General features: G+C 39.9%; 1 protein-coding gene across 5 annotated transcripts in view; it reads left to right on the top strand.

Annotated features, from left to right (window-relative positions):
* The window catches only part of SMG1 (SMG1 nonsense mediated mRNA decay associated PI3K related kinase), a 115,693-nt gene that overhangs the window by 61,839 nt on the left and 28,343 nt on the right, over positions 1-25,511 (top strand). For all 5 annotated transcript variants that reach the window (XM_055365354.2, XM_063699999.1, XM_063699997.1 and 2 more), the window contains 19 exons: positions 711-853; positions 1,004-1,205; positions 4,072-4,181; positions 5,154-5,301; positions 5,674-5,833; positions 6,563-6,683; positions 9,951-10,199; positions 10,977-11,261; positions 12,380-12,524; positions 12,637-12,775; positions 14,372-14,602; positions 14,712-14,889; positions 15,459-15,620; positions 16,800-17,017; positions 17,226-17,380; positions 19,188-19,410; positions 22,391-22,637; positions 23,051-23,280; positions 24,901-25,149. In XM_055365354.2, coding sequence (XP_055221329.1) covers positions 711-853; positions 1,004-1,205; positions 4,072-4,181; positions 5,154-5,301; positions 5,674-5,833; positions 6,563-6,683; positions 9,951-10,199; positions 10,977-11,261; positions 12,380-12,524; positions 12,637-12,775; positions 14,372-14,602; positions 14,712-14,889; positions 15,459-15,620; positions 16,800-17,017; positions 17,226-17,380; positions 19,188-19,410; positions 22,391-22,637; positions 23,051-23,280; positions 24,901-25,149 — 3,595 coding nt within the window. The remainder of the gene's footprint in view (positions 1-710; positions 854-1,003; positions 1,206-4,071; positions 4,182-5,153; positions 5,302-5,673; positions 5,834-6,562; positions 6,684-9,950; positions 10,200-10,976; positions 11,262-12,379; positions 12,525-12,636; positions 12,776-14,371; positions 14,603-14,711; positions 14,890-15,458; positions 15,621-16,799; positions 17,018-17,225; positions 17,381-19,187; positions 19,411-22,390; positions 22,638-23,050; positions 23,281-24,900; positions 25,150-25,511) is intronic.

The raw sequence follows: 25,511 nt of genomic DNA, 5'->3' as shown, positions 1-25,511 counted from the left end.
TTTTAGCTCAGTTTATTCTTGCACCATTTTTTGTGGGAGGGGGAAAATGAGATACGTGTGTTTAAAATAAGACTCCTTTGGGGCTGGGTGCAGTGGCTCACGCCTGAAATCCCAGTACGTGGGGAGACTGAGGTGAGCGGATCGCTTGAGTCCAGGAATTTGAGACCACCCTGGCCAACATAGCAAAACCTTGTTTTAGCCAGGTGTGGTGGTGGGCGCCTATAGTCCCAGCTACCTGGGAGGCTGAGGTTGGAGGATTGCATGAGCCTGGGAGGGCAAGGCTGCAGCGAGCCATGATCATGCCACTGCCCTCCAGCCTGGGTGACAGTAAGACTCTGTCTCAAAAAATAAGTAAGTAAGTAAAGGCCAGGCGCGGTGGCTCATGCCCGTAATCCCAGCACTTTGGGAGGCCGAGGCAGGTGGGTCACCTGAGGTCAAGAGTTCAAGACCAGCCTGGCCAACGCGGTGAAACCCCGTCTCTACTAAAAATACAAGAAAATTAGCCGGGCATGGTGGCGAGCGCCTGTATTCCCAGCTACTCGGGAGGCTGAGGCAGGAAAATCGCTTGTACCCAGGAGGCAGAGGTTGCATTGAGCTGAGACAGTGCCATTGCACTCCAGCCTGGGCAAGAAGAGCAAAACTTCATCACAAAAAAAAAAAAAAGGAAGTAAGTAGATAAATAAATAAGACTGCTTCAATTTGCTTTTCAGGTTTGAAAAGGCCTCTGTGGAGTACCAGGAACACCTGTGTGCCATGACAGGTGTTGATTGCTGCATCTCCAGCTTTGACAAATCGGTGCTCACCTTAGCCAATGCTGGGCGTAACAGTGCCAGCCCGAAACATTCTCTGAATGGTGAGCGTTCAGTATTTTTAAATAAAGCAAAAGTTATAGTAATATATTTCGTACTGATGATCTTATTTTATGTTTTTAGGTTTCTGTGCTCTTTGAAATATTTCTAATTGATCTGAATCTCTCTCTTCTTATTTTATAAAATACTTTCAGGTGAATCCAGAAAAACTGTGCTGTCCAAACCGACTGACTCTTCCCCTGAGGTTATAAATTATTTAGGAAATAAAGCATGTGAGTGCTACATCTCAATTGCCGATTGGGCTGCTGTGCAGGAATGGCAGAACGCTATCCATGACTTGAAAAAGAGTACCAGTAGCACTTCCCTCAACCTGAAAGCTGACTTCAACTATATAAAGTAAGGCTTTCTTCTTCCAGTTATAAAACAAATTTCCAATAACTATGATGTTTTTTCCTATGGCAAGAAAATATTAAAATTGGTCATATGTAGTAATACAAAATGGTTATATATCTAACTTACTGCCATTATGAAAATGACAACAGGAAACTGACGTCAGAGGTGAGGGAAGGTATTTGTGTAATGGGAAAACACTGCTGAGATAGTCATTTGGTATTAATTTTCAGAACCTGTTGTTCTAAAACCTTAATACAGTTTGAAGATTATGCCAGGGTGAATATAAAGAAAAATTTGTACTGCTTTAGAAAGAATCACGTTTGATGGCTTTGTTTCTAAATGAGGTCTGAATATATCAAAAACATTTATTCTAATGAGGACAGTTTGTGAACATCTGTAAATTAAACTTTCTTCTCATTCCTCTGTGCTTTTATTCTGTAATTCAAAACTGAGCACTCACTCAGCTGCAGACACTTGGCTGGGAAGATAAAGGTCATTAGACTTTGTCTGATACCCTTGCCTTCTACTGCTAAATGGGTTAATGTGTAATTGCTTCACTGAGCATGTACTATGACCCAGGCAGCACATAAAACAGACACAAATTCCAACCTTTAAAAGCAAAGATTAGATAAAGAATATTGATAGAAGGATTAATTGAACCTCACTCACCTTTTCTGTGCCATAAGGAAAGCAGTTAGGTAAAGCTGACCTTCTTGGGAGGGAAGACACAAGGTCAAGGCATGCCCATCAGGATGCCCTTTGGCCCTAGACCTGATGTGAGAATGGTGGGCTTGGAGTATTCTGGAAATAGCTGGGAGGCCTGCATGTTTAGGAGCGCCTTAAACAGTAGTATATAAGGGCAGAGAAGCTGGGAACGGAGAAAAGAACTTTGGCTGTTATTCTAGTAACATTGAAAATTTCAGGTGGGATTTGAACAGAGATGTGTTGTGGTCTGACTTGGTGGTTCATTCTGCTATGGTGAAGAGACTGGAGGTGGGGGCCAAGTATGGAAGCATGGAGACCATTGATTTGTGGGGGCAATGGTAGAGGGAAGAGAAACAATGCTATCAACTGGAATAGGAGCACACAGAGAACAAGCCATGTTTTAAGATTTCTAATGAAGTGCAGATGAGATTGTTGGGTAAGCTGTTAAGAATTGGATTTTGAACTAAGGAGAAAGTCTAAGCTTGAGAGATTTGCAGATCATTAGTACACAGAAAAGGCCCTCTTTCCTTTTCAGTCTCTATACTCTAGAGCCTTTGTAAGCAACCAAACCAGAGAGAAGCCTCTGAAGAATAGTGAGTGAAGAGGAAGGCAGGCTTGGGTCAGAATCCTAGTTTAGCATTTTTGTGAAAGGATAGAAGAGGAAGCCATTCAAAAAAGTACAGGGACATTGAGAAGGGAAGTGCCCTAGATATAGGACATCCAGATGGGAGTAGTCAGCCTTGTCAGATGCTCTAGGGATTATAAGGAAAAAGAGTTTTGTAGAGAGACAGAAGAAGCTAGATTGAATACTATTGAGTGGTAGAGACATTTGAAAATGAAAAGCTTGAGGTAAGTTATTTGGTCAGTGAGTTTTTCTTGAAGTCGATAGGAAGCTGTTGCTGGAGGGAAATATGAGATGTTTATTTTAAATGTTGGAGAGATTATGTTCTTTTGGCCAAGGGGAAGGAGCCACTAGAAAGCAGAGGTTGAAGAAACAGGAGAAAGAACACTGATAGATTAACTGGCCCTCACCTTTTCTCTGCCTCAAGGAAAGCAGTCAAAGTTGGTATAGACAGAATTTTGGCAGTATATGGTGGATTGGGGGTAGGGGTAGAGGAAATTAAAGCCTATTTTTTTTGTTTATTTGTTTGTTTTTCTGAGGACTGAGTCATTAGCTGAAAGCATAGGGCATTATAGAGCATAGTGGGGACTTGGGGAACCTGCCACTGGAGAGGACTTAGGACCTTTTAATGGCAGAAATGATGAATGTGTTGGCAGCAGTTCATCAGTGCCCAGTACTCAAGGGTCCCCCTGAGAAGCCAGTGGTTGCACTGATCTAGGTAGAATCAGGCACAGAATAAGTCAGGTGATGTGCCTTTCTAGCACTGGCCTCAGGCTGAGTTATAAGGGAAGTTACACAGCGAGAGGGACAGGCAAAGATGGAAAAGAGAGAGAGTGAGAAACAGTGTCTTCGTCCTGGCTGGAGAGCCCGTGTCATGAAAATGGGGACAGGGTAAGGGATCTGAAAGGAGCAGCATAGAAGCTGGGAGGATGAGGCCTGCCTTCCTGGCATTGATGCTGCAGGACTACAGGAAAGAATTTCAGAGGTGTCATTATTTTTCATATAAGCAGATGAAAGAGAAGAAGTCTTTGAAAAAAGAGAAGTAGGTGAAAAAGGGAGAGACGGAGGGATGCCAGCAGTGAAAGAAGCCAGGACTGAGATACAAGATTGTGATGCTGGGAGAGCTGCAAGGGCTCATGCTGTAGGTGAGGAGTGAGGCTGCACAGGGAGCTCACTGGTAGCTTGGAGAGAACTGGGTGTCAAAGTTGTCCTGCAGAGGTCTACTGTCAGTGTGTTAGGCTCTGAAGAGAACAGGCTGCAACACATGAAAACAGGAAGGAGACACAGGGGCGAGTCAGCTCCACCAAAAGTCTGTAGCTGTGACTTTCTGGTTTGCCACTCCAATGTGAGTACTAATTAAGTGGTAGTCACATCTTCAACATAAAAACCAAAATAATGGCATCCTCGTGGAAGGAATTTTGTCAGAAAAATGCTGTGTACTTTGCTGTCTTCCTAGGATTTGTTCTGTTTTTGTTTGTTTGTTTTTTTTAATGGTTCCACAGGCTGCATAGGAATACAAGCTAACCAATATTTTAATTACAGATCATTAAGCAGCTTTGAGTCTGGAAAATTTGTAGAATGTACCGAGCAATTAGAATTGTTACCAGGAGAAAATATCAATCTACTTGCTGGAGGATCAAAAGAAAAAATAGGTAGGTATTTGAGAAAATAGTTTTAAAGTTATTTTAGTGTTGGACAAGTTGCTCAAAATGTTTGGCTTAGTATATTTTACTGGAAAATCTGGAAGTTATTTTACATTTTTGGGGGGGCAGAATCCCATGTTAAGCAACAAATTTAGGGCTGCCCTATTTATGTTTGATTTGGGAAATGAAAAGCAGTTAAAATTAAGTCCAATAAAAAAAATGGCCACCTTAATACTTTGAGATTTATCTAGCCATTTTGTTTGATAAAGGACAAAGTAGTGTTTCAGCTAAATATTTTTCTTGATTTTCATCTTGATGTGGCTCATTAATTTATCACAAATAGAACACTTTATAAAATGTTATTAAAAAGGTTAATGAGTATTCTGGATTGAGCAAAATTTGCTAATGCAGGTCTAGATTTGTCCCCTTAAATAGTAGATTGACTTACCGATTTTCTTTTTTGTTGAGACAGAGTCTCACTCTGTTGCCCAGGCTGGAGTGCAGTGGCGCAGTCTCGGCTTCACTGCAGCCTCCGCCCTCTGAGTTCAAGTGATTCTCCTGCCTCAACCTCCTGAGTAGCTGGGATTACAGGTGTCTGCCACCGTGCCCAGCTAATTTTTTGTATTTTTAGTAGAGACGGGGTTTCACCATCTTGGCCAGGCTGGTCTTGAACTCCTGACCTCGTGATCCACCCACCTTGGCCTCCCAAAGTGCTGGGATTACAGGCGTGAGCCACCACGCCTGGCCTCGACTTACAAATTTTTGAGCCTTTGAAGGCAACTGCTTTTTAGGGGTCTGAGGTACAGTAATTTTGTGTGAAGTATGATTTTTATATAGCTGTCAGTAATGCTTATAGTGTTTAACTGCCTGAAATATTAAAGGAGCTGTTCATTGGTGATTAGTTTTTAATAATGCCAAACATAAATCAAAATTTATAATAAAAGCACATTAACTTAATGACGTTTTATTTAACTTCTGTAGACATGAAAAAACTGCTTCCTAACATGTTAAGTCCAGATCCAAGGGAACTTCAGAAATCCATTGAAGTTCAATTGTTAAGAAGTTCTGTTTGTTTGGCAACTGCTTTAAACCCGATAGAACAAGATCAGAAGTGGCAGTCTATAACTGAGTAAGTTTACTCTTACGGAGGTAAATGTACATTGTGTATATCATGTGATAAACATACATGGGGTGAAGAGGGCTGGAAGGAGTTACTAGATTACTAAATACTAGTGCTAATAGCTTCATTTTATTTGTAGAAGTCATATGATGTATGAATGCTGCTTGCCAACATAAACTGAGGTTGAAATGAAATAAAATGTAAAAATCCCCAAAAGCAAATGTCTTGACTTGCTAATATCATTTTATTATAGAGCAGGCTGCTCCTCTTACTGCCCCCTAACTTTGGATGTCAGTTTGATAGCATCTTATCAGTTGCTTTATTCTTTGAGTGGTTATGAATTGTAATTTTTATTAATTGGCAGTAAATATTTTGTTTCAGAAATGTGGTAAAGTACTTGAAGCAAACATCCCGCATCGCTATTGGACCTCTGAGACTTTCTACTTTAACAGTTTCACAGTCTTTGCCAGTTCTAAGTACCTTGCAGCTGTATTGCTCATCTGCTTTGGAGAGCACAGTTTCTAACAGACTTTCAACAGAGGTCTGTATATTTTTACAAGCACACTCTTATGACTATTAATGGTCATTACTGTAGAACAAAGACCTTATTTTTTGAGTTTTTTGAAATAGGATTTGTAGTTGGGCAAGCTGGTAAATCCAGAAATCTAACATGCTGTTTTCAGGCAGTCTTTCATTTGAGAAGTACATGGATCAGATGGAAGAACCTGAGATAATCTCAAGGATGGCAAATTGCTCAGTTCTTTTCTTCTATTTTTGGGGTGGGAGGTGGTATATGTAAAGACAGTTCCTTTAGGCGGATTACGTAAATTTTAGATTTGCTGCAAACAAAGATCTCTCCTCTTCATCCTAAATGGGGTAAAGTTCAACCAGAGATGGGGGCTTCTGAATGAATGATGATCTTCGAGAACTTCATTATAAAGCATTAGTTGTAATGTTTTTCTGCAGTCTGCTTTATAGTAAATGTGCTGTGACTTTTTTTTGTAATGTGCTTTATTAAGTATATTGATAAATTAGACTTAATATTCTGAAGAAGATTTCCCTTCAAAACAAAAGGCTTTCTCTTACTGTGTGCTTGCCTCTTGTGAGTAGAAGATAAATGATGTAAGGGTATAGTGTAATAGATAAAACTACTGCAATCAATCTGAAGTAGCCAAACTATATTGCAGTCTTGGACTTAAGACTTGCTATATATCTGCAAACATATCAACAGCCTGTTTTATGTTGAGTAATTTTGGTTTTTCTCTGGCAGGACTGTCTTATTCCACTCTTCAGTGAAGCTTTACGTTCATGTAAACAGCATGACGTGAGGCCATGGATGCAGGCATTAAGGTATACTATGTACCAGAATCAGTTGTTGGAGAAAATTAAAGGTAAGTGGTTTTTTTTTCTTGTAAGAGAAAATTAAAGGTTTTTTTTTAAAATTTTGCTTTATTGAGGTTTATATTACACATTCTAAGTGTATGGTTTGATGAGTTCTAACATGTCTTCACTTGTGTGACCACCAATACGATCGAGATACAGAACACCGTCTTACCCCAGAAGGTTCCCTTGGGATCATCTCCTCATTTGCCCCTGTCAGCAGTTACTGATTTGCTTTCTGTCACTATGGATTAGACTTGTCTTTACTAAAGTTTCATGTACGTGAAATCGTAACGACATGTTCTCTTGTGTTTGGCTTCTCTTGCTCAGCATGATATTTTTAAGGTTCACCCATATTGCATGTATCAGGAATACAATCCTTTTTATTATTGAGTAGTGTTCTATTGTATGTATATACCACAGTTTATTTCTCCCTTCATCCTTTGCTAGATTTTGGGTTTTTTTCACATTGCGCTATTCAGTATAAACCTGCTCTCAACATTCATGTGCAAGTCTTTGAGTGGACGTATATTTGTGTTTCTCTCGAGCGAATGCACCTTGTTGGGTCACGTAGCTTAACTTAAAAAAATTTTAATCACTGTGGTGCATATGTAGTGATTATTAGTGATTATCATAATTTTATTTACATTTTGTTGATGATTAATGATGCGGAGTGTATTTCATTTGTATTTTAGTTTGCAAATGTTTGTTCAAATTCTTCACCCATTTTTAATGAAGACATAAGACTTATTTTTGTGTTCTGAACATAAGTTCTTTGTCACGTAAAATGTGCTATGAATATTGAGTTTTAAATACTCCAAATGAATGGCTAGAGAATTACTATTTGTATAAATATTTATATGTCAAAGGGATGCTAACAATTTACTTTATTGCTCTAAAATAGAAAAGTTGCCAGAATGCTGTGGAGTTTTAGTGGAAAACATGATAGCTGGTGTTACTGAGTAAATTTGAGTGTTAAATGTCAATGTAAGCTAACGGCCAAGATAGGGACCACTGCAGAGTGGTTACTTGCAGCTGTGACTCAACTGGTCCTTCACTGCCAAATATACCTGGGGTTGGATCATTGGCCTGATGTTTGCAAATTGAGGAACCTTAGGGCAAATCAGTGAACTTCTGAACTGCCTTCGTCTTCAGTTATATGGGGATTTCCCCACTTTTGAGATACTTGTAAGGATTATATGAGATGAAGAGATGAGACAAGGTATATAAAAGTCCTAGCACAGAGCGTGTCATATAATATGGCTTCACAAGTACCCTCATCTCCTTTCCAGTCCTGTTTTTTTTTTTTTTTTTGAAGACCATCTCACTCTGTTGCCCAGGCTGGAGTGCCTCTTCATTTTTCTTTCTTTATTCAGCAAGTATTGATCAAATGTGCTTTGTACCAGGTACTGAGCTCTACTTTGGGATATAATGGTGATCAAGGAGATTGTAGATTCTGGCAGGGAAAACTGACATCAAACACGGTGACCCAACAGAGTGAAACCCTGTCTCTGCTAGAAGAATTTAAAAAAACCACCCGGGTGTGGGCTGGGTGCAGTGGCTCACGCCTGTAGTCCCAGCACTTTGAGATGCTGAGGCGGGTGGATCACGAGGTCAGGAGATTGAGACCATCCTGGATAACACGGTGAAACCCCATCTCTACTAAAAATACAAAAAAATTAGCTGGGCGTGGGGGCGGGTGCCTGTAGTCCCAGCTACTTGGGAGGCTGAGGCAGGAGAATGGCATGAACCGGGGAGGCGGATCTTGCATTGAGCCAAGATCACGCCACTGCACTCCAGCCTGGGCAACAAAGTGAGACTCTATTTCAAAAAAAAAAAAATCACCTGGGTGTGGTGGCATGTGCCTATAGTCCCAGCTGCTTAGGAGGCTGAGGTGGGCGGATAGCATGAGCCTGGGAAATGAAGGCTGCAGCGAGCTATGATCATGCCACTGCACTCCAGCCTGGGTGACAGAGTGACACCCGGTCTCAAAAAACAAACCCACAAGAAGGAACAGCAAATAACGAGGGCACCTGATTTAATCCTAGGAATCAGAAAAAGACTTGTGGGGAAGTAACATTTAAGCTGAGAGTTAAGGAAGATAAAGATGAGGAAGAAGGCAGGCTGACTTGGTTAGAAAAAACGTGCGCAGGCCAGAGAAAATAATGATTCTTAGTTGACTCAGTTCACCTAAGAGAGAGTAGGAAGAGATGGAGCGCTGGATGAGATTGAGATTGGAATTGAATGCTGGAAGGCATCAGTAACAAGCCGAATTCAGGAGTTTGGGATTTGTCAGAATGTCAGTGAGAAGTCATCAGAGGCTTTTAAGCAGGGAAGTGAAATGTTCAGATTTACCCTTTGTGTAATGTCACTTCAGTTGCAAGTTGGAAAATGGATTAGAAGAGTATAAGAATGAGGTCAAAGGGACCTAAGTTATGCTGAAGTCTCTGCTAAAGAGGGTAACTAGGGTGGCAGTAGGGAAAGAAAAAAGCAAATGGGCCATGAGGGTTGAAAGTAAAGTCTGTGATGGTGGCCAAGTACTTTCACAGGCAGCCGGCTCATCCTGTGCCCTTCCTTGAGAAGGGGAAAATGGAGAAAGGGAGTAAAAGATTTGGAGGGTGGTGGAAAATGAGCTCCATTTGGCATGACTGACATTAGAGGAAGCACTGTTGAAATAAATAGAGTGTAGATGACCAGTTGGCAGGTGGGATTCAGATATCAGGTCTGGGTGAAGATTCAGCAGTTACAGCATTTCTGTGGTAATTGAAGACACAGGAAAAGATGATGATGTCCAGGGAGAGTATGCAGTGGGAAAAGTAGAGAGCCTAGGACTGAGTCCAAGGAGCACCGGTGTTTAATGGATGAGTGATGGAAGAGAAAGAGAGTGAGGATTCTTCAGCAAGATAGGAAGAAAACCAGGAGAATGGTTGAAGGGCAGAGAGTACTTACAGAAGAAGTGCGGGGGGATGGTTTAGCCTTCCCTGCTTCCTTGCTTTCCCTACCCGTTGGCCCAGGCTTTTTGCCAAAGATTCAGAAACTAAAAAGAAATTTCTTGAAATGAATGACTTGACTTTACTTCATTGTATACATTTAATTTAGCAAAACCTGTTCATTGTATCTCAAGCACTGTGCTAGCTGCTAGGGATTTGAGGATGAGTTATCTTTGTTTCACGAGGTGGTGCAGAGGAGGGATAGTTGGGGAATAATTTTTTGGCCATGTTTCCATGCAGTCTGGTTTAGACAAATTAGGAACTAATAAAACGTTTTCCTCTCTTCAGAACAAACAGTCCCAATTAGAAGCCATCTCATGGAATTAGGTCTAACAGCAGCAAAATTTGCTAGAAAACGAGGGAATGTGTCCCTTGCAACAAGACTGCTGGCACAGTGCAGTGAAGTTCAGCTGGGAAAGACCACCACTGCACAGGATTTAGTCCAACATTTTAAAAAACTATCAACCCAAGGTCAAGTGGATGAAAAATGGGGGCCTGAACTTGATATTGAAAAAACCAAATTGCTGTATACAGCAGGTTAGTAAAATTAATTATGGTTAATACATGAGTATAATAAAAATCATGTATATGAATGTTACTGTGTATGTATGGTATAAGGTAGTAATAGCAAAGTTGATCATTTCCAGCTGTTGCAGAACATTTGCATCCTGAATAATAAGTTGCTTATTACTGACTTACCTTTATAATTTTGTTCTTTTAAAAGAATTTTGTTGCAATGTATTAAAGTAAGAAGTATTTCCGGAGATCATTGATCACTGAATTTACATGTTTTTTTAACTTTATTATTTTGGGCCAGGTGCTTATGCTTACAATCTGAGCACTTTGGGAGGCCAAGATGGGAGGATTGTTTGAGCTTAGGAGTTTGACACCAGCCTGGGCAACAGAGTGAAATCTCAGCTATACTGAAATTCAAAGAAATTAGGGGGGTGTGGTGGAACATGCCTGTAGTTCCGGCTGCTTGAGGGGCTGAGGCAGGAGAGTTGCTTGAGCCTGGGAAGTTGAGGCTACAGTGAGCCCTGATTGTGCTACTGCACTCCAGCCTAGGTGACAGAGCAAAACCCTGCCTCAAAAAAAAAAAAAAAAAAGTTTAGTATTTCGGCTGGGCATAGTGGCTCATGCCTGCAATCTCAGCACTTTGGGAGGCTAAGACAGTAGGATTGCTTGAGCATAGGAGTTTGAAACCATCAACATGGTGGTGTCATCACCATGTTGATATTTGTTTCCTAATCCAAGTGCCTCCCTCCATCATTTGCTTTTAAAGGTTCTAAGTTCTGACTTTGTGGTTTTCTGTAGGCCAGTCAACACATGCAATGGAAATGTTGAGTTCTTGTGCCATATCTTTCTGCAAGTCTGTGAAAGCTGAATATGCAGTTGCTAAGTCAATTTTGACACTGGCTAAATGGATCCAGGCAGAATGGAAAGAGATTTCAGGACAGCTGAAACAGGTTTACAGAGCTCAGCACCAACAGAACTTCACAGGTCTTTCTACTTTGTCTAAAAACATACTCACTCTAATAGAACTGCCATCTGTTAATACGATGGAAGAAGAGTATCCTCGGATCGAGAGTGAATCTACAGGTAGAGTTGCTTTATTAGCTTTAGAATATTAATTTTAGAAGCTATATTTTTTTGTTTTAAAGTTTATAATGTTATGCTGGCTATAATTTTCCATAAAAAGTATATCTGTGGAAGTTGAGTTTATTTTATTGTTGGGAAATAACTAAAACATATTTAGGATCGAATGCCATTTTGGAAGTCACTGAACTCTGCCCCCAGGTATTTGCTTTTATGGACTTAGATGTTTTTGCTGGCAATAAGATCCTGCCCCTCATATCAAAAAATTTCACCTCACAATAGAAGGAGCAACAAAGATTTAAAATAGTTACCTGTGTTCCTATTGATTGGTGGAACACAGAAACTATATAAAGATTCAAGTTTCCCATTCTGATGCTAGTGCTAGTAACAGAAAGATACCTTACAGATAGGGTAGTTGATTCTGTCCATGTTTGAGTGCCTGTTGTGGAAGGCATAATTCCCCTGTTTTTAAAATTTGAGAGAAAATTTGGGAGATGATTTTCTTTGCTGAAACATGAGAATATACCTTAATTTTGTTGTTCTGAAGCCTAAGAGTTTAATTACTTACATTGGTGTTAATAATTTTGATAGAGTCTTGATATTCATAAAGGATATGTCTTGTGGTCATTATAAATCTTCATCTTGTCAGATGCACTATAGCAGGCAGTGTCTTCACCTTTAACAAGGGAATAAAGATGTTTGCCTCATGAGTCTGTATGAATGAAACGGTATGCTCATCACCTATTTATTATTTTTGCCAGAATGATTAAAGTGAATCTGATCATGAGGAAATAGCCAGTCCGATTCATAATGCAAGACATTCTACAGCACAGCTGACACCTGACTGTTTACAATGTTCAGTGTCATGAAAGACATTGATGTCTTCCACAGGAGATAATATAATCTTACTTGGGAAGCTAATGAATTCATTTCAACATACCAACCTTTTAGAGAACATAATTCATATTTGTGCCTTATCAAGTTATGTACAGTAATATTATGGAACTTTTGATTGCGTGCAGATAAAAACCTAAAATGCTAATGGAAATGTCGTTAGGAATTTATGAATGTAACATTGTTGAGTTCTTTTATTATAATTATTTTCTTGTCCATTTTGGCAGTGCATATTGGAGTTGGAGAACCTGACTTCATTTTGGGACAGTTGTATCACCTATCTTCAGTACAGGCACCTGAAGTAGCCAAATCTTGGGCAGCGTTGGCCAGCTGGGCTTATAGGTGGGGCAGAAAGGTGGTTGACAATGCCAGGTATGTTTAAATGTGTAGTTTATTTATGCATTGCATAAATAGATATTTAAATGTCTGCTGATATGGTAAAGTTTGGGTAGCTGAAATACCGATGACTTGTTTATTTTAATAGTCAGGGAGAAGGTGTTCGTCTGCTGCCTAGAGAAAAATCTGAAGTTCAGAATCTGCTTCCAGACACTATAACTGAGGAAGAGAAAGAGAGAATATATGGTATTCTTGGACAGGCTGTGTGTCGGCCGGCGGGGATTCAGGCAAGGAAAACATGGTGCTTGGGGCAAGATTGCTACTCCAAATCATTGATTTTGAGAAAATTGATCATACATATTTGATAAAATATTGAATGGGGCTTACCAATTGTTGTTGTAAATAAAAACTTCTGCATTTTAAGATGAAAGTGAGTTATATTTTTCTAAGAAGAATATACTTTTGAGAAAATAAGGCATTTCCTTAGAGTCCTGTTAAAAATAGGTGAGTTGGCCTGGTACGGTGGCTCATACCTGTAATCCCAGCACTTTGGGAGGCTGAGGTGGGTGGATCGCTTGAGGTCAGGAGTTCGAGACCAGCCTGGCCAACATGGCAAAACCCCATCTCTACTAAAAATACAAAAATTAGCAGGGGGTGGTGGTGCATGCCTGTAATGCCATCTACTCGGGAGGCTGAGGCAGGTGAACCACTTGAATGTTGCAGTGAGATCACACTACTGCACTCCAGTCTGGGTGACAGAGTGAGGCTGTCTCAAAAGAAAAAAAAGTTGTTAAGTGAAGTTCATTTTAGGTAAATTAAATTTATTTTTAAATTACTTTTATCAGAAATTGTAAGTTCTTAATCCTTGGTTGTGAGCTTTTAAAATATGCCAGTGCACGAAACTTGCTCCCAGATACTCTGAATGAGATGTGTGTGCGCGCGTGCGTGTGTGTGTGTATTTAAACTTACTAGGTGATGCTAATGTGCAGCCAGTGTTGAAAATGGACTAGATGATCTGTATAATTCACACTCTCTCCCCTCAGAGTTCCGTCAATTCTAGAATGCCAAAGCAATATATTATTTAGTTGCAGTCCTCAAAGGCATGGATTTTATTTGCCAAGCTAAGCTATATCGATCAGTTCTTGCTGTAAACAGCAGCGTATCTAAGTCTCTCCCTAAGCTGGTGTCTGATACATGCACAGTACTGTGAAGAGAATGAGGTTTAGTATATGTATTCTGTGTACATTCAGCTTCAAACTTTTGAGCAGATTGTGCTTATTTTTTTTGCAGGCATAGGCTGGGTGCGGTGGCTCACACCTGTAATTCCAGCACTTTGAGAGGCCGAGGCAGGCGGATCACCTGAGGTCAGGAGTTTGAGACAAGCCTGGCCAACATGGTGAAACCCTGTCTCTACTAAAAACACAAAAAAACAGCAGGGCGTGGTAGTGGGCACCTGTAATCTCAGCTAGTTAGGAGGCTGAGACATGAGAATCGCTTGAACCTGGGAGGCAGAGAGGTTGCAGTGAGCCATGATTGTGCCATTGCACTCCAGCCTGGGTGACAGAGTGAGACTTTGTCACAAGGAAAAAAAAAATTTCTGCAGGCAGAATACTGTATTGTAACTTGGAAGCATTTAAAGTACAACGAAACCCCAGAAAAGTCTAATCTTTGCTAAATGCTTATATTCTTCTTCACTGGCTTCATATTAGTAAATATATCATAAAGAGAAGCATACTGACATTGACTTACTGTGTATAACACTAAATGTGGGATAATTTTATCTTTTATATATGAGAAGAATTTTTTATGATAGTGAAATTACATACCTTTTTCCCTTTTCAGTTTGTATTTAAAATAGCATTTTGTGCACAATTTTTCTTCAGGATGAAGATATAACACTTCAGATAACAGAGAGTGAAGATAACGAAGAAGATGACATGGTTGATGTTATCTGGCGTCAGTTGATATCAAGCTGCCCATGGCTTTCAGAACTTGATGAAAGTGCCACTGAAGGAGTTATTAAAGTGTGGAGGAAAGTTGTAGATAGAATATTCAGCCTGTACAAACTCTCTTGCAGTGCATACTTTACTTTCCTTAAACTCAACGCTGGTCAAGTATGTAGCACAGTGTTCTAAGAAAACTTATTTGGAAACTTTTTCTTATTAAACAAAAGTAGTGTTCTGAGTTATTTTCTTATTTATTCCCCTCATCTTTCACTCTTAGATTCCTTTAGATGAGGATGACCCTAGGCTGCATTTAAGTCACAGAGTGGAACAGAGCACTGATGACATGATCGTGATGGCCACATTGCGCCTGCTGCGGTTGCTCGTGAAGCACGCTGGTGAGCTTCGGCAGTATCTGGAGCACGGCTTGGAGACAACACCCACTGCACCATGGAGAGGTGAGACCTGCATAAAATGTTTCAGGAAAAATAGTTTCTCACTAGGATATATAAGATTTCAAAAAGTGGTTTCCTTATGTTTATTATTTGAATGTGTAAAAAGAACAGCCAGATTAACTTCTAGGACACCCTGCACTGCTTGTTACATCACTAGGACTTTTCCTCCCACCTTTCCAAGAGATGGGAAGCTGAAAGGCAGGAGCATTTTATATACAAAATGAGTTTTGGAGAGGGTGGTGAAAAATTTTCAAAAGGTTTTATATACCCTCTGTAAAAATTGTCTGTGTCTGCCTTGTTTGTAGGCATTCACAGAAGATACATTTCTCCATAACATTTTTGAGCTGCCCTGGACTTTGATTACAGCTCTGTATCTAAACCAACCTTAACCAGACTTGCGAATCAAGAACTATTGTGTATGGTTCTTTATTATCACAGGGAGAAATTTGAACTCTTAAAATTCGTACTAATGCTGACACACATCAGGTTTTATCTGTTTGATCTATGATGCTGATAGTTTCTTCATAGTTTTAAATAACTTTAAAGTGTCTTTCTCTCTTCTTGTCCTGAAGGAATTATTCCGCAACTTTTCTCACGCTTAAACCACCCTGAAGTGTATGTGCGCCAAAGTATTTGTAACCTTCTCTGCCGTGTGGCTCAAGATTCCCCACATCTCATATTGTATCCTGCAATAGTGGGTACCATATCACTTAGTAGTGAATCCCAGGCTTCAGGTATGGAATATTCAAATATTGCTACTTTGAGTATAAATGACTGTGCCAATAATTTTAGTGAGGTCAAGGTTTTTAAGCTTTATGTTCCAGAGTTGTTAGAGTTTGTAGGGTTTTTTTTTTTTTTTGAGATGGAGTCTCACTCTGTCACCCAGGCTGGAGTGCAGTGGCACCATCTTAGCTCACTGCAGTCTCTGCCTCCCAGGTTTAAGCAGTTCTCTGCCTCAGCTTCCCGAGTAGCTGGGATTACATGCGCGTGCCACCACGCCCAGCTAATTTTTGTACTTTCAGTAGAGTCGGGGTTTCACCATCTTGGCCAGGCTGGTCTTGAACTCCTGACCTCGTGATCCACTTGCCTCGGCCTCCCAAAGTGATAGGATTACAGGTATGAGCCACTGTGCCCGGCTGTAGGTTTTTTAATAGTAATAATTAGCATTTATTGAGGGAGTAACTACTGTGTATCTGGCACCAGGACATGTGCTTTACACATTATCTGTAGCCTTGACAGTAATCCACCAAGACGTGGAGAAATGGAGTAACTCTGCCAGGCTCACTGAGCTGTTACTGGTGGATAAGAATTATACCAATTTTTGGCCAGGTGCAGTGACTCGCACCTGTAATACCAGCACTTTGGGAGGCCGAGGAGGGTGGATCATTTGAGGCCAGGAGTTTGAGACCAGCCTGGACAACATGGTGAAACCCTGTTTCTATTAAAAAAATAAAAAAATTAGCTGGGTATGGTAGCACACACCTGTAGTCCCAGCTATTCAGGAGGCTGAGGCACAAGAATCACTTGAACCCAGGAGACAGGTTGCAGTGAGCCGAGATTGTGCCACTGTACTCCAACCTGGGCAGGAGAGCTAGACCCTGTTTCCAAAAAAAAAAAAAAGAAAGAAAGGATTATACCAAGTTTTGAACTCTGGCTTGAAGAATACATTATTTGTTAAACACTTATTATCTTTCTCCTTTGTATCTTCCATTGGCTTATTATATTAATAAATATGAAAGCTCAATCTATAAAAAGGCAGAATATCCACAATCTTTAATCAGTTCTATGCCTGGAAGGCAAATGAGTTCAATGAGTGCCCTTGAGTCAAATAGATTATCAGGGTTTTCCCTAACCTAGCATATGCACATGGGAGAAATGTTCAAAGTATTCCTTGTTCTCCTATTTCATTACAGGAAATAAATTTTCCACTGCAATTCCAACTTTACTTGGCAATATTCAAGGAGAAGAATTGCTGGTTTCTGAATGTGAGGGAGGAAGTCCTCCTGCATCTCAGGATAGCAATAAGGATGAACCTAAAAGTGGATTAAATGAAGACCAAGCCATGATGCAGGATTGTTACAGCAAAATTGTAGATAAGCTGTCCTCTGCAAACCCCACCATGGTATTACAGGTACAAAGAAACTCACATGTTGTAGAAGAATTTTTTATAGAATAATAATAATTGCTTTTGCCAATCTGTATTGACAATCACTAGTCAGGGTTCTCCAATTGTATAATGAGCACCAATTGCACACACTTAACTTACAAAGTGCAGTGTTTGAAGAGCTGTGCTGTGCATAGGCTTGTAGATGAGCTATTTGGGTGTGCTGTGTATGCAGGTTCAGATGCTCGTGGCTGAACTGCGCAGGGTCACTGTGCTCTGGGATGAGCTCTGGCTGGGAGTTTTGCTGCAACAACACATGTATGTCCTGAGACGAATTCAGCAGCTTGAAGATGAGGTGAAGAGAGTCCAGAACAACAACACCTTACGCAAGTATGTTTCCATACACTTGTCCTGAGACGGTGAAGCTGCCTCTTTGTGTCAAAGTATAAATAACATAAAATTTACTATTAATCATTTTTAAGTGTACAATTCAGTGGCATTAAATACATTTACAATATTGTACAACCATCACCACGGTCCATTTCCAGAACTTATTCATTATATTAAGCAGAAGAAGCTCTGTACTCATTAAAAATTATCTCTTCATTTCCCCCTCACCTCAGTTCCTGGCCACCTCTATTCTACTTGCCATCTCTATTATGAATTTGCCTATTTTAGCTACCTCATAGAAGTAGAAACATAAAGTATCCCTCTTTTTGTGTTTGGCTTTTTATACTTAGAATAATGGCCCGAAGGTTTATTATGTTGTAACATGTGATAGAATTTTCATTTTTTAATCGCTGAATAATATTGTATGATTATACCACATTTTGTCCATCCGTTTATGGACAGCTGGGTTGCTTCTACATTTTAGCTCTGTGAACAGTGCTGCTGTGAACATTGGTGTATGAGTACCTGTTTGAGTCTCTGCTTTCTATTATTTTTTGTGAATTTCATGTATATTTTGTGGATGATCCAGTGGATTTGCTGAATCGTATGGCAATATGGCAATTCTACGTCTGACTTACTGAGGAGCCAACAAACTTTTCCACAGTGGCTGCACCATTTTACAGTCCTCCTAGCCATGCATGAGGGTTCCAGTTTCTCCTAATCCTTGGCAACACTTCTTTTCTTTTCTTTTTTTGATAATAGCTGTTGTGATGGATGCGAAGTGGTATCTCACTGTGGTTTTGATTTGCATTTTCCTAATGACTAGTGATGTTGAGCATCCTTTCATGTGTTTATTGGCCATTTGCCTATCTTTGGAGAAATGTCATTACAAGTCCTTTGCCCATTTTTTAATTGGGTTTTTTGTTTTTTTATTGTTGAATTGTAGGAGTTCTCTGTGTATTCTGGGTACTAACCCTTATCAGATACATGATTTGCAAATATTTGCTGCCATTCTGTGGGTTGTCTTTTCATTCTCTTCATAGTGTATAGTATTTTTTGATTTATAAAAGTTTTAATTTTGATGTAGCTCAATTTAATTTGTCTGTGCTTTTGGTGCCATATCCAAGGAATCATTGCCAAGTCTGGTGTCATGAAACCTTTCCCTTATGTTTTCTTCTAAGAGTTTTGTAGTTTTAGCTTTTAAGTTTAGGTCTTTGATCCATTTTGAGTTATTGCTTCATTCTTTTGCATGTTGATACCACATTTTCCTTGCATCATTTAGTTCATTGAAAAGAGGAGCTGCCTCTTTTATGAGCTGCGTTTTTTTAAAAAACAAAAAATTCTTGGCTGGGTGTGGTGACTCATACCTGTAATTCTGGCACTTTGGGAGGCTGAAGCGGGCGGATCACGAGGTCAGGAGATCGAGACCATCCTGGCCAACATGGTGAAACCACATCTCTACTAAAATACAAAAAATTAGCTGGGCGTGGTGGCGCGCGTGTGTAGTCGCAGCTACTCAGGAGGCTGAGGCAGAGGAATTGCTTGAACCCGGGAGGTGGAGGTTGTAGTGAGCCAAGATTGTACCACTCCACTCCAGCCTGGCGACAGAGCAAAACTCTGTCTCCAAAAAAAAACAAAACCAAAAATTCTTTGTTAGTAATTTACTTTGTGAATATGTTATTGCTTTATTTAGACTTACTCCTTGGTACTGTTTACTTAACAATTGATATATTTAAATTGTTGCATGTTTGTGTAAAACTTTAATGTACACATTTAAGTTTTTGAATAAAAATGTCTTCTTGGTCAGAGAAGAGAAAATTGCAATCATGCGGGAGAAGCACACAGCTTTGATGAAGCCCATCGTATTTGCTTTGGAGCATGTGAGGAGTATCACAGCGGCTCCTGCAGAAACACCTCATGAAAAATGGTTTCAGGATAACTATGGTGATGCCATTGAAAATGCCCTAGAAAAACTGAAGACTCCATCGAACCCTGCAAAGCCTGGGAGCAGCTGGATTCCATTTAAAGAGGTACAGAATAATCCCAAGCATGCTACTGAAATGGCACATCACAGTTCCCATGAGATACGAAATTTCAATAAGTGGACTCCTTACTTGGAGTGTAAGAGATTTTATAAGCCTATAGGAGGCAGCCTGTGGCCAGTTGCTTATAAGGAATATAGAAAAAAGTGTTTCTGTTTAAGAATTTGGAAATCAGTGGGCAAAGGGGGATGGATGGCAAAGGTGCCCAATCTTTCATGTATGGAAGGCTCACACCAGTGAACAACAGATGAAGAAATTAGCCAAGGAAGGGGCTGTGACCCTGAGCTAAATATTGGTTGCCTGCTTTATTTACCTCATTAAAGATAAGAAATTTAACTTTGTGCCTATGTAGTTTTTCACGAGGAGAGCATTCAGTATTTCTAACAGATAAAATAATCGCTTATAACAACATAAAGTTTTACAAGTAGTTCTGGAATCAATTCCACATATGCTGCGTGGGATGATTAGTGTATTCACATATTTGAGAATCCTTATCTTTTATATTTTGGTTTTCTTAATTCTGTATTCTCTTAGGTCTTTATCTTTTCTAGCAAATAACACCATTAGTTGGGGGAGCTTATTACTTTGTAGCTCCAGCTTTTCCTTCTCCCTCCCTCTTTTCTCTGTCTCTTACCTTTATTGCTCCTAACTGATTTCCTTACTGAATTTGAGCAGTGAGAAAGCTATTAAAAGATACATGTAGAAACAAAGAGTACAGCCAACTTTAGCAAATGCAAGGTGCTAAATTCAGAGCAAATAGCTAGAAGTACAAGAAAGAAAACTAACACGAGGCATGAAGTTTATTATGTGTTCTTGCCAAAACTCGAGTTTCCGTGTGTGTGTGTGTGTGTGTGTGAGAAGGATGAAGTTTATTATGTGTTCTTGCCAAAACTCGAGTTTCCGTGTGTGTGTGTGTGTGTGTGTGTGTGTGTGTGTGTGTGTAGGTGGGCGGGGGGGGTGGGTGGTGGTGGTGTTTGTTTTTTTTGTTTGTTTTTTTTTTGAGATGGAATCTCTGTTGCCCAGGCTGGAGTGAGTGGCACGATCTTGGCTCACTGCTGCCTCTGCCTCCCGGGTTTAAGTGATTCTCCTGCCTCAGCCTCCCGTGTAGCTGGGATTACAGGCACACACCACCATGCTTGGCTAATTTTTGTACTTTTAGTAGAGACGGAGTTTCACCGTGTTGGCCAGGCTGGTCTCGAACTCCTGGCCTCAAGTGATCCACCCTCCTCGGCCTCCCAAAGTGCTGGGATTACAGGTGTGAGCCACTGCTCCCGGCCTGCATTTCCTTGTGTTCTAAGACCAGTTTCTTGTTTCTTTGTTTCCCTTTTAGTAAATCAAGTTAGAAAATCAGAAGAGGATATAGGAGGAAACCCTGTAAACCCTGTTTGTGTGCGCACGTGTGTGTGTGTGTGTATAATCACAGAAAATTTTAAAAATGATTTTGTACATTTAAAGAATAATTTTAAAAATTAAGAATACCTGTGTCTCTCTTTTAGATATAGTACAGCTCAAAAAAAAGGAATTACCTAAAGAAATTAAACTTTATAGAAGTCCTACTTCTCTCCCTAATTTTATCTCCCCACCCACAACCAGTTTTCTGAGTTTTAATTAATCACTATCTACTTTAAAAAATAGTTTTTGTTTACAGATGCATTTCTAAATGACACTGTTTAGTTTCCGCCTGTTTTTGAACTTCTACGAATGAGATCATATTGTGTGTACGTCTACTTCTTTTTACTGCCATATTGGATTGGTATTAAGTTTTAAAATAATTGATCAATTTTTGTGTGTGTGTTTGTGTAGCTAAACAATGATCTATTATATGAAAATACCACAATTTATTCTTTTGTCATTGGGCACTTGGGGTGTTTCCAATTGGTTTTTTTCTTTTTATGAACAGAGCTTGCTAAAAATTGCTTTACATTTTTTCACATGGAAGCGGAGTCCAGAATTTGTTAATTTGGGTGCATATTATTGAGTTCGCTGCATGTAGCAACACAACTGTACATACAGTCTGTTCCCCGTGATTATTAGAAAGTATTATAGGGCTTTTCTGCAAACCTCAAGTGGTCAGACCTAAATGGTTACTTCTCTGTTAAAAATGTTCTTACTTGTCTTTGTCTTTTCTTCAGTTTTGTTAAGTCTCTTAGAGATCCACCAAATTTCCTCTCCTCCAGTTTGATAAGAGTAGATTGAGCCTCATTTTTTCTTGTAATTTAAGGTTAACAACTTTGCAGGTGGCTTTTTAAAGTTTTGTCGACCTGACAGCCGACTGCTAGCTGTACCTATTGCAAGGACTGGATTGTTTTGGTGTTGTGCATACATAGCTCAACATTGGGGAATTATTAATAGTTTGCTTAAAAGCCCCTAATTGGGTGATGATCACTGCAGTGTTTTCCTTCTATCTCCTGTGATTTCACTGCTTGTTTGGACAGAGGAAAAGAAAGAGTCTTAACAAAGAATCCTGTAATGCACATCGGCCACCAGCGTTAACCCGTCCAGCATGGCCCAGATCCCAGTACTGAGTTAAATGTAGAAATAAGAACAGCAGATAGTTGTGTGGATTTTAAAATTTAGTTTTGTTGTTGTTTTTGAGACAGGGTCTCCCTCTGTCACACAGGCTGGTGTGTAGTGGCGTAATCTCGGCTCTGTGCAACCTCTGCCCCCTGGGCTCAGGTGATCCTCTTCTCCTGCCCTAGCTTCCCAAGTATCTGGGACTACAGGCACGAGCCACTGTGCCTGACTAACTTTTGTATTCTTTGTAGAGATGGGGTTTTGCCATGTTGCCCAGGCTGGTCTTGAACTTCTGAACTCAAGTGATCTGCCTACCTCGGCCTCCCAAAGTGCTGGGATTACAGGCATGAGCTGCCGCCGTGACCTAAAATTTACTTTTATGCCAGATTGAATGTGGAAGAAGATAAGTGTTCTAATGTAATGTAAATTTGTTTCTCCCATCTTATGAATATAGATAATGCTAAGTTTGCAACAGAGAGCACAGAAACGTGCAAGTTACATCTTGCGTCTTGAAGAAATCAGTCCATGGTTGGCTGCCATGACTAACACTGAAATTGCTCTTCCTGGGGAAGTCTCAGCCAGAGACACTGTCACAATCCATAGTGTGGGCGGAACCATCACAATCTTACCGACTAAAACCAAGCCAAAGAAACTTCTCTTTCTTGGATCAGATGGGAAGAGCTATCCTTATCTTTTCAAAGGTAGGATTTAAGACTTCCTCCATTTTTCAGAAGAGTATTAGTCTTACTAATGCTTTGTGTGAGTGTGGGTGTGTATAGTAGGAGATTATTTCAGGCGAATTTCTGTATGTCATTATTAGCCTGCAGTGCCCTATATCTTGTGTGCTTTTGAACGGCAGTGGTTGGATGCCGTGCAGAAAGATTTTCCACCCCCACTTTGTGTATGAACTTGTACAAGCAGGACAAGTGAGGTACAGCTAATAATGCTAATATCTGCTGCCAATATCTTGTCCCAAAATAGAATTCTTTAATGCTCTCAGTGTGCCTCATGGACTGTCAGTTTTTGACTGCCACTGCTAGTTGAAAAAGAGGAGTGGTATGCTCCCAACCCTGTTTAATCACCTATCCTAGCTATTTTAATTTTGTTTTCATAGGACTGGAGGATTTACATCTGGATGAGAGAATAATGCAATTCCTATCTATTGTGAATACCATGTTTGCTACAATTAATCGCCAAGAAACACCCCGGTTCCATGCTCGACACTATTCTGTAACACCACTAGGAACAAGATCAGGACTAATCCAGTGGGTAGATGGAGCCACACCCTTATTTGGTCTTTACAAACGATGGCAACAACGGGAAGCTGCCTTACAAGCACAAAAGGTTGATTAAATCATCTACGCAGTGTATTAGTCTATTCTCTGTTATTATGTGAAATACTTGTAGACTTACTGGACCATTTTTGCATGTTTATAAGCAGTTAAAGAAGGAAAAGACTTGAGGTCCCTAGGAGAGTATTTTTGAGGTACTTTTTTTTTTTTTTTTTTTTTTTTTGAGACACAGTCTTGCTCTGTCGCCCATGCTGGAGTGCAGTGGTGTGGTTTTGGGTCACTGCAACCCCTGCCTCCCAGGTTCAAGCAATTCTGCTACAGGCTCCCGAGTAGCTGGAAGTATGGGGGGCGCACAACCACACCTGAGTAATTTTTGTATTTTTAGTAGAGATGGGATTTTGCCATGTTGCTCAGGTTGGTCTCGAACTCCTGGCCTCAGGTGATCCACCCGCCGCAGCCTCCCAAAATGCTGGGATTACAGGCATGAGCCACCGCATCTGGCCTTGAGGTACCTTTTATAAAAATAAAGTTGTTTGCTTTTTTTTGGTTTTGATTTTTAAAGGGACAGGGTCTTGCTCTGTTGTCCAGGCTAGAGTGCAGTGGTATGATCATAGCTCATTGCAGCCTTGAACTCCTGGGCTCAAGTATTCCTTCCACCTCAGCCTTCTTAAGTGCTGGGATTACAGGCATGAGCCACCACACCCAGCCAAAAATAGTTACATAAGAGGCAAAAGTGATGGCATTGGGTTTATCTTAACTTGAGACAAATTTGGAGAGGGGGAATGTGTGGTTGTTCATCACTCAGTAACTTGATAATTTACATCTTAGTGTTTTTATTGGATTAACCATGCTTTTAAATTAAATTTGTAAATAATTGCTTTAAAACCCAGGTTCTTTTATGTATGTAAATAAGAAGCAACTTTAAATTTGGAATTAATTACCATGGCATCCTATTTTGTATCTATGAATTTTATGCTTTGATTTAGACTAGGAGTTTAATTTAGAATATATTTTAGCCATGTATCTGAGTGCTTAATATATGCCAGGAACAGTACTAAGCTCTTAGGATATTGAGATAAATTTTATACAGTCTTATCTTCAGGATCCCACATCTAGCTAAAGAAAATGCTTCTGATAAGGGTAGGTAGGGGAAAAGAGCATGAGTTTGAAAGGAGGCAAGTTTTAAACCTAGGCACAGGAGACTGCAGAACTGTTGTTGAAGGGTAATTTCAAAATAGTAATTAGAGAAGGGCTATCTAAATTCTCATGTAATGTGTTTTTGAATTTCTGTTGTTAATTTTATATTAACGATTAAGTCGTGTGTGAAGAATGAAGTATGTGCATAAATTATGAACTATAATTTTAAAACTGAATTCTGTATTATAAAGAAGAAAGTAACTTGAGTGTTTAGTTTTGAATTGAACCTCAAGAAAATTAAACAGACCAATTTTTCAATAAAGTGAATGGGCCTAATTAAAAGGTATATATCATAAGAAAGATCCATAGTCCAGAATAATTAGCTATTTTGTATTAATACATGAAATTTAGTTGAGTAATGAGAGAATGCTACTGAAAAATCATTTTTAAAAATTCTACTTTACATACAAAAGGCACTCTTTTTCCTTATATAAAATTGATCTTTTCTTTTTTTAAAAAATTGTTTTTTCTTAAGGCCCAAGATTCCTACCAAACTCCTCAGAATCCTGGAATTGTACCCCGTCCTAGTGAACTTTATTACAGTAAAATTGGCCCGGCTTTGAAAACAGTTGGGCTTAGCCTGGATGTGTCCCGTCGGGATTGGCCTCTTCATGTAATGAAGGCAGTATTGGAAGAGTTAATGGAGGCCACACCCCCGAATCTCCTTGCCAAAGAGCTCTGGTCATCTTGCACAACACCCGATGAATGGTGGAGAGTTACGCAGGTATGTGCTTTGTTTTAGACTATACTCAGTAGTAGTATTTCTTTTGCCTGCTACCTTCTTGCCTATCTTGTTTGTCCTCCTTCCCTTCCTTCCTCTGTCCCTCCAGACTTGGTAGTTTGAGACGTATATTTGAGTTTAATATTACAGTTATAAAGGCATGAACATGACTGTGTCCGAGGGCAGGATGGGGAAAGAGTTATGGAGGAAATGAAAAGGAGATCCTAAGCGAATTAACACAGGAACAGAAAACTGAATACCGCATGTTCTCACTTATAAGTGGGAGCTAAACATTGAGCACACGTGGACACAAAGAAGGGAACAACAGACACTGGGGCCTACTTGAGGGTGGAGGGCAGGAGGAG

The sequence above is a fragment of the Gorilla gorilla genome, chromosome 18 (assembly GCF_029281585.2).
Source record: "Gorilla gorilla gorilla isolate KB3781 chromosome 18, NHGRI_mGorGor1-v2.1_pri, whole genome shotgun sequence".
Lineage (NCBI taxonomy): Eukaryota > Metazoa > Chordata > Mammalia > Primates > Hominidae > Gorilla > Gorilla gorilla.
The sequence above is the reverse complement of the archived record's forward strand: the minus strand, read 5'-3'. Positions and strand labels throughout refer to the sequence as shown.